Source organism: Halichoeres trimaculatus, unplaced genomic scaffold (assembly GCF_033239565.1).
Source record: "Halichoeres trimaculatus isolate MK-OKI-2021-1 unplaced genomic scaffold, fHalTri1.1 fHalTri1_scaffold_14, whole genome shotgun sequence".
Classification (NCBI taxonomy): domain Eukaryota; kingdom Metazoa; phylum Chordata; class Actinopteri; order Labriformes; family Labridae; genus Halichoeres; species Halichoeres trimaculatus.
Genome location: NW_027437192.1, coordinates 2,108,142 through 2,117,065, shown reverse-complemented (window position 1 = coordinate 2,117,065; position 8,924 = coordinate 2,108,142). Strand labels below are relative to the sequence as shown.

Sequence of the window (8,924 nt, the reverse complement as noted above, 5' to 3'; positions counted from 1 at the left end):
GTCTCTGCTAGTAAAGGTCAAACACAGGTATCAGAGCTGAGCTGAGACAGTTTAACCCCCTCAGTAGATGTTAGAGTCTCTTCTTCCTGGTCCTGGTCTGGCTCTGAGCAGGATGGTGGGTTCATGGATGTTGTTTCTGGGTTTGGTGTTCCACGCCGGTTAATAGCTGTGAGGTCAGACGAACACAGCGTTAGCTCTCTGATTATGTCAGAGTAAAGAATCATCAGCACACCTGAGAGACTCTTACCTTTCCTCTGTCTGTAAAACACAAATCCAACACCAGCAGCAACAAGGAGCAGAAGAAGAAGAAGGCTCACACCCACAACAACAGCAACATCTGTGGGACCCTCTGCAGAGAAACAACAACAACAAATAAAGAAAAGTCCTCCTTTTTCTTTTTGATCCAAACTCTGTGACAGTTTTAATGATGAGGACTCTGACTGTTTGCTGGAGCTCAGCCTGAGCAGAGGACACACTCACCATGGTTGGTCCTGATCACATCTTTGTGGAGTTTGCTGATGATGTCCTCCTTCACACCAGAGAGCTGAAACACACATTCATAGCTCCTCCAGTCCTCAGCTGGAGGTTTCAGCAGGTCCACACTCATCTGGAAGGTTCCATCATGGTTTGGGAGGATCTCTCCGTGGTCCACGTCCTCCTGAAGCTCCTCTCCATCTCTCCTCCAGAACATCACGGCTCTGTCAGGAAAGAAACCTGTAGCGTGGCAGGTGACTGGAGAGGAGGGAGACTTCTGGAGGAGAGACACTGACGGGATGACTGAGGGAGAAGGAGGGAGACAGGACAGAAAAATGGTGTTTAAGGACCTGAAAAAATATAGACAACAATTTTTAATGAATGTACAGACCACCACACCATCTATCTGTGAATAAGACCATCAAACCAGCTGACTACCTGATTTCATCAAAGCGTTCTTTCCGTACTTGATGTACGTCTTTAGCCACTCAGGGTAAACCTTAGTGAAGTAAAACTTGTTTCGGTTTTCTCTGTTTTTATCAGCATCCCAGTTCAGTTTGGTGCTGAAGGCCTGTGGTCTGGAAGCGATCCATGTAGACGTCTTCTGGTCGAATGATAAGAAGTCTTCACCATCATAACCGTACTGGTCAAAACCGTTCACCTGTCCAGTCTCATCGTCCCACTCACAGCCAGTCACTGTCTGTACAATGTGAACACCTGAGAGAGACAAACAGACCTCAGCAGAGCCACACACTGATCTCCTCTGTGTCACACATTGATGCTTCAATTCATGCAGAAGGAGCCCCAACCAAGTATAGAGTGCTTATGAAGAGTCATACTTTCAAAACATTTATGTGATAACTATCATTTTTATATGTCTTATTTAATATTCCAGCTTTCTAAAATACTGATTTTTGAGTATTATTTATGAGTTTCAATTTTATTATTGAACTTCTTAAATAAACCAACTCTTCACTGTATTTAAATTTATTTGATGCTCTTTGTGTAAAGCAGCCTTTATGTTGTGACCATGAAGTGAATTCATTAATGTCAACAGTACATTAACCTGAAGAGCTGATATGTTTAGAGACCATGACAGCTACGTACCTCCACTTTGGTTGAAGCGCTGCTTCAGGTTGTCAATGGTTGCTCTGAACCCGGAAGGCATATTCACCAGACATTCATGGGTGTAGCGCTCTTGCTGCTGGGGATCATTGTCAAACACACTCTTCATCCAGTCCTCTTTGACATGAATCTTTGTGTCACAGTAAGCCACCATAGTTTCATCAACCACTGCAGCTGCAGAGAACTCTGGGAAGTCTGGGAGTCCAGATGATGCAATGTAGATGTACTTTAGGGAGTGTTTCACTGAACAACAAACAAAGTCAATATGTTCAGCATTCGGTGGGGGTTCCCTCTTTTTTTGGTTGTGTGTGTGCCTTATTTGAGTTATTTTACAAGAGTGTGTGTGTGTGTTTAGGTTGTTTGCAATTAGTTTTTCTTTACTTGGATCCCTCTCCTTGACCCATTGCACTGGGTGAGCCTCAGCCACATGCCCTCTATCCAACCAGTCCTTCTACTTTTACCATTACCATTTTTACCATTTTAAGAACTGGTAATAAAACAATTGTTTTTTTTGTCAACTCTGGTCTCAAGCTCCTTCGGGGCCCCTTAGGTGCCACAGAGAACAAAAAATATAAATCGTGCGCACAAGATACTAAAACGTGCACACATTTCAGTATCTCATGCGCACGAAAAAATGTCATTTACCACTTTTGACTTGTCCTTGTCATTGTCCCCCACGGCTTCCCATAGTGACGTCGGATGTTTACAAACACACAAAATGGAGAGAAGAAGTGAGCTCCTTAAGTTGTACTTCTACTTTGGAATGTCACATGACAACAGGCTCAGCCGGCGCAAAGAGTACTCAGATTTGGGCCGTGTCATTGATTTCATACAGGAACAATTACAGGGTCCAGGAGATGAGTGGATATTATGGGGCATTTTCGCCATCTACTGATGAGCCCGACTGTCTGTTGTCGCTTGCCTGTTTAATTAAAACGTGCGCACGTTTTAGCTTAATCGTGCGCACGATTTAATATACTGTGTGCACGTTTTAGTATCTCGTGCGCACGATTTATATATTTTGTTCTCTGTGGCACCTAAGGGGCTCCGTAAGCTCCTCTGTACACACCCCAAACCAGTGTGTAGTTCAATTCCTTGTGCTGCAACACTCAGTTCAGAACATGATAAGATGAGAGGATGGTGGAGTTACTGTGACACATCTGCCCAATGACAGCTACACTGAGACCTTTTCTTTCCACCTCCTTTTAGCTTCTCTTATCTATTTACTTGATGGTGTTCTGTGCCAAAGGATACAGTTCTTTCCAGTGGCACAGCTGAATTCAAACAATCTATCAAAGTTCTGCATTTCCACCATGAAAATGACTTCACATAGACTGCTGTAGCTCAACAGTGTGTGTTCCAGTGAGGTGCGCATGACTGTGGAGACTGTATAAAACATGGACGTAGCCTCCGTGACGTCACCCGTCTGTTCCTGAAACCGTGAAATGAAGCCAATCCGTGGACACAGCCACATTTGCTATGATGCCGTCTGTGAGTTTTTCTCCAAGCAGCTACAGGGTGCCTGCTGGTCACGTGAGCTGAGATGTGCCTGGAAAATCAAATGATCCTGATACCTTCTAAAATGCACAGGTAGAACAAAATTCACTCACTGTATACTTTGTGTGGATAGTGAGGTCTGCGTTTTAGACCCAAGCCGTTTTTCTGAACCAGGCTGTAAATGTGTTATTCATGCCATAAAAGTCTGTTTCTATGGCTGGGTGTGTGAGTGACTTCTGATCTTTCTGCAGCCAGCCTCAAGCTGTTTCTCGATGAACAGCAACTTTTAGAACTTCCTTATAGGCATCATTCTTACTGACCAAGATGTTGCCCCTTGCCCGTGACACACAAACACAGGTGTGTACACGCCTGTGTTTGTGATGCAGTTTTTGTTCGTTAGTTTGAACAAATGTTTGAAAGAAATTTGGCGTAAAATAAATTAAATCAAACTGACAAAATCATGGGACCCACTTTGAACTGAAAGCTGGAGACATTAAAACAGTTTAGAGGGACAAAAGTTAAAGTTGATGTGTAGCTGTTTTCCCATCCTGTTAATGACATAAACACTGATGGAAAGGTCAAACTTGATGGTCATAAATTGAACCGTGTTATAATCAGCCCCCTCTCTGTGAGACAGTAATGAGCTGCTGTCTTTATTGTAAAGCTGCTTTCAGGTGATTTTTAGAAGAAATGTAAAATCTGATCTTACCTGAAAATGTGGAGCAGCTCATCAGAGCCAACAGTAAAAAGGTCTTCATTTCTTTTCCCAGGTTTGTTCAGTCCTCCTGGTCCTAGATGGTCAAAAGTTTACTGAGCTGAACTAGAAATAAAGGTAAGCTCCTCCCTGAGGGAAGGCGTGGCCACTCCACTTCACTCAAAGAGACTCAACAGGCTCATTCAAATGTTCAAACTGAGACACGAGAAAAACCCTTTCTCTATCTGAGCTCAACTCTAACCTCAAGTGAATTTAATGAGGATCCTCGCCTGAAGGGAGAGGGCCCTAGTGTGTTTACTCTGTTTCCTCTTCTTCTTCTTCCCTCCACTCTTTGAGCTCGAATTCGACTCCCTAAACATGCTCAAAAACTCACCAAAATTGGCACACACCTCAGGATCTGCAAAATATTTAATATGATACCAAACTTGACCTCCAACATCCCATAATTTGCTCTTTAGCGCCACCTAGGCACACTAAAATGGCCCTAGTGACCAGTAGGAATGTCGAACAGAGATCAAATCAACATCAAAATGTTCGTCTTATTGAGACACAAAAGTCATACACTGACACCCCTCACCTATCTCGAACAGGAAGCCAGCAATTTACCTTTCAAAGTAAAATTTCCCCACGTTTTTAACCCTTTCTTTAAGAATTATCTCCTCTGACACCTTAAGTGGTATCAGCTTGAAAATCGCTGAAATGACAGACTAGTCCCTGCTTTACAAAACTTATTGGAGATTTTAAAGTTTAGGACTCGGTTTTCAAACAACAAGCCCTCAAAGTTGCTGAACCCCAAAGAAGCCTTCTCAGCTCCCTCCATTACAATGAATGGCAGCAGAAGAAACAGCTCCAAGCAAGCTGCCGCATTGGGGCCTCTAGACAAAAAAGGACAAGTCGCACAGCTTTAAAAATGACCTGGATGGATTCCTGATATCATGTCCCTACAGAAATGTCGTATTTTTACATGGATTTCTGTAAAAGTGCGTAATCTCAGGAGTTGTTTGCAAAATTTTAATTAATTTCACTCCCTCTGCAGCAGTTGCTGATGATGTCACTCATTGGGAGTTCGGTGCAGCTGGTCATGTGACTCACTGAAGGAGGGAAAATGCTTTAGAAAACTGGAGACTTTAATAAAAAGAAGGAGATTCAGCATCAAAAGAAATAACAAAGCATGTTATTCCAGATAACTTTCATTATGTGTCTAATCTCTGTATCACAGATAAATGTGCTATAGAAATCTGTAATTAAAAAAAAAATAAAATCACTTCTACTGCTCAGGAGCTTTCACAGGAAACACACATTTAAATATTTACAAACAGGAAATACATGTGGAAAAAAAAGCAAAACATGACATTAACTGAATTATATTGATTTGTTTTGTTAAATTGCACATTAAACAGATATATTACAGCTACTGTTTCACTGCAGTTACAGGAGAAAAAAGTCACAGAAGCTCTGAAGTGAATGACAGAGATGTTTGTGTTGATGTTAGCGCGTCTCTGTGGATGTTAACGGTTCACTTGATGTAGTAATGATCCAGGTTGTCTTTGATTAGTTCAGGGAGAAAGTGAAAGAAGTCTCCATGCCTGTTTGAGTCTACTTTCCTTTCCTTAAAGTCAAACTAACCCAGGTGTTTGTTTCTCTGCTCATCCTCTGAGTCTGACCAACAACTGGACGACAACTCAAACAAGATCATGAGCGTCCAAAAAGGTTCATGTGCTCTGACACTGTGTAATAAAATAAGATCAATTTTTTGAATCTCTCAGTGTGATTTGTTTTTTAATCTTAACATGTTTGGTCTACAAACTACCTGCAGTCTCCCTCAGAAAAGTCACAGGTGTTTTTGCTCCTTAGACTGGCAGACAACAGGGGGCGTAGTGGTTCTGTATTTCAGGAAGGTCAACCAAACCTAGGCAGCAGGAAGTTAGCAGTCCACACATGCCAAAGTCAAAAACAAAGAAAAAAAAATGACACAGGTAAAGTTGTATGAACTGTCTCACTGAGATCACAAAGGAACAGGATGAACCAGTTCTTTCTGTTCACAAATCACTCTTGTGTGGATGTTGATTTTCCTTTTTCCGTCCACGTGAACAGAATCTGATTGTTTCTTTTGAACCAGCTTCTACCTGGTTGGTACAGTGACTGTTTAACCCCCTCAGCAGATGTTAACTAACTGGTTCAGTATTTAAAGTCTCTTCTTCCTGGTCCTGGTCTGGCTCTGAGCAGGATGGTGGGTTCATGGATGATGTTTCAGGGTTCAGAGTTTCAGGGTTCAGAGTTTCAGGGCGCTCAGTCCTGGTTTTAGTATCTGTGAGGTCAGACAAACACAGCGTTAGTTCTCTGATTATGTCAGAGTAAAGAATCATCAGCACACCTGAGAGACTCTTACCTTTCCTCTGTCGGTAAAACACAAATCCAACACCAGCAGCAACAAGGAGCAGAAGAAGAAGAAGGCTCACACCCACAACAACAGCAACATCTGTGGGATCCTCTGCAGAGAAACAACAACAAATTAAAGCTAAAAGCAGCGTTGGACAGGTCCTTGCACTCTTGCCCGGTCCCTTCTGCTGGTCTGTCATACCTGTTTTTCCCTCCACTGTCAGGGTTTCATCCCTTTCTGTCCCTCTTAGTGCTATAACAGTTGATACCATGTATTATTTCCTCTGCTGAGTCACATGACCAGCTGCACGGAACTCCTAATCAGTGTGTGACATCATCACAGAACTCCTAATCAGTGTGACATCATCACAGAACTGCTGCAGTAGCAGAGGGAGGATTCAAATTCACAATATTTTTGGGAACAAACCCCGTCACAGAGGCCATGATTTTACCCAAATATGTGTAAAATTATGTATTTTTGTAGGAAATGTTGTCAGGAATCATTCTAAGACATTTTAAAATCTGTACAACTTTTGCTTTTTTCCTAGAGGCCCAAATGGGGCAGCCTGTGCGGAGCTGAAAACTGTTTTCCAATGTATTTACATGGAGGGACCTGAGGGGGTTCAGCCACTTTGAGGGCTCACCATTCCAAAACTGGGTCCAAAATAAAAACTTCTATCAGACATTTTGTAGAGCAGGGTCTAGTCTGTCATGTGAGCAAATTTCAAGCAGATACCACTTTTGGTTTCAGAGAAGATAATTTTTGCAGAAAGGGTAAAAATGCGGCAAAATCTTTTTTTGAAAGGCAAATTCCTGGCTTCCTGTTCGAGACATATGAAAATAGCTGATACCTTTTCTGTGCGTCTCAATGAGACAAACACTCTGACATTGGTTAAATCTTTCTGCAACATTTCTCCCGCCCGTTAGAGCCATTTTAGTGTATTTTTGAGTGCCAGGGTGGCGCTAGAGAGCATGTTATATGGAAATTTTGGGCGCTTATAATGTGTGTGCCAATTTTGGGGAGTTTTGAGCAAGTTCAGGAGGTCTAATAAGCGATTTACTGGAGGAGCAAATAATAAGACAGAAACAGACAAAAACAATAGAGCCTTCGGCTGAGAGCACCTTCCAACTTGTTAATAAACAAACAACACAGAGCACAGCATGAGCAGGTAAACAAGTGAGAAATAGGTGACTGTTTGCTGGAGCTCAGCCTGAGCAGAGGACACACTCACCATGGTTGGTCCTGATCACATCTTTGTGGAGTTTGCTGATGATGTCCTCCTTCACACCAGAGAGCTGAAACACACATTCATAGCTCCTCCAGTCCTCAGCTGGAGGTTTCAGCAGGTCCACACTCATCTGGAAGGTTCCATCATGGTTTGGGAGGATCTCTCCGTGGTCCACGTCCTCCTGAAGCTCCTCTCCATCTCTCCTCCAGAACATCACGGCTCTGTCAGGAAAGAAACCTGTAGCGTGGCAGGTGACTGGAGAGGAGGGAGACTTCTGGAGGAGAGACACTGACGGGATGACTGAGGGAGAAGGAGGGAGACAGGACAGAAAAATGGTGTTTAAGGACCTGAAAAAATATAGACAACAATTTTTAATGAATGTACAGACCACCACACCATCTATCTGTGAATAAGACCATCAAACCAGCTGACTACCTGATTTCATCAAAGCGTTCTTTCCGTACTTGATGTACGTCTTTAGCCACTCAGGGTAAACCTTAGTGAAGTAAAACTTGTTTCGGTTTTCTCTGTTTTTATCAGCATCCCAATTCAGTTTGGTGCTGAAGGCCTGTGGTCTGGAAGCGATCCATGTAGACGTCTTCAGGTCGAATGATAAGAAGTCTTCACCATCATAACCGTACTGGTCAAAACCATTCACCTGTCCAGTCTCATCGTCCCACTCACAGCCACTTGTTTCCTGTAAGATGTGAACACCTGAGAGACAAACAGACCTCAGCAGAGCCACACACTGATCTCCTCTGTGTCACACATTGATGCTTAAATTCATGCAGAAGGAGCCCCAACTAAGTATAGAGTGCTTATGAAGATTCATACTTTCAAAACATTTATGTGATAACTATCATTTTTATATGTCTTATTTAATATTCCAGCTTTCTAAAATACTGATTTTTGAGTATTATTTATGAGTTTCAATTTTATTATTGAACTTCTTAAATAAACCAACTCTTCATTGTATTTAAATTTATTTGATGCTCTTTGTGTAAAGCAGCCTTTATGTTGTGACCATGTAGTGAATTCATTAATGTCAACAGCACATTAACCTGAGGAACTGATATGTTTAGAGACCATGACAGCTACGTACCTCCACTTTGGTTGAAGCGCTGCTTCAAGTTGTTGATGGTTGCTCTGAACCCGGAAGGCATATTCACCAGACACTCATGGGTGTAGTGCTCTAGCTGCTGAGGATCATTACCGAACACAATCTTCATCCAGTCCTCTTTGACATGAACCTTTGTGTCACAGAAAGCCACCATAGTTTCATCAACCACTGCAGCTGCAGAGAACTCTGGGAAGTCTGGGAGTCCAGATGATGCAATGAAGATGTACTTCAGGGAGTGTTACACTACAAAGTGAAAAAAACAGGATTCACTGTTCAAACTTTAATGTCTCACAGCGTACAGCAATGACTCCTCACAGTATGAGCAAAGTGTTAACAACTTGCCCCCAGGGAAACATCATGTTTAAAACATGAGGTGTGTGAGCCT

The 8,924-nt window shown here is 42.5% G+C and overlaps 2 protein-coding genes across 2 annotated transcripts; both read right to left on the bottom strand.

Moving 5' to 3' along the window:
• Positions 1-17: 17 nt before the first annotated feature.
• On the bottom strand, positions 18-2,028 carry LOC141803265 (major histocompatibility complex class I-related protein 1-like). Its single transcript, XM_074687227.1, has 6 exons — positions 1,981-2,028; positions 1,582-1,891; positions 913-1,191; positions 481-777; positions 248-349; positions 18-166 (listed from the first exon to the last, which is right to left on the bottom strand). Exons 1-6 carry the CDS (start codon positions 2,026-2,028, stop codon positions 18-20), a joined length of 1,185 nt encoding a protein of 394 aa, XP_074543328.1.
• Positions 2,029-5,976: 3,948 nt separating this feature from the next.
• LOC141803264 (major histocompatibility complex class I-related protein 1-like) lies at positions 5,977-8,777 on the bottom strand (the record flags this gene model as incomplete). Its single annotated transcript, XM_074687226.1, has 5 exons — positions 5,977-6,119; positions 6,201-6,302; positions 7,423-7,719; positions 7,855-8,133; positions 8,522-8,777. Coding segments are annotated over 5 exons (1,077 nt in total), but the record flags the coding sequence as incomplete, so codon positions are not given.
• Positions 8,778-8,924: the final 147 nt, after the last annotated feature.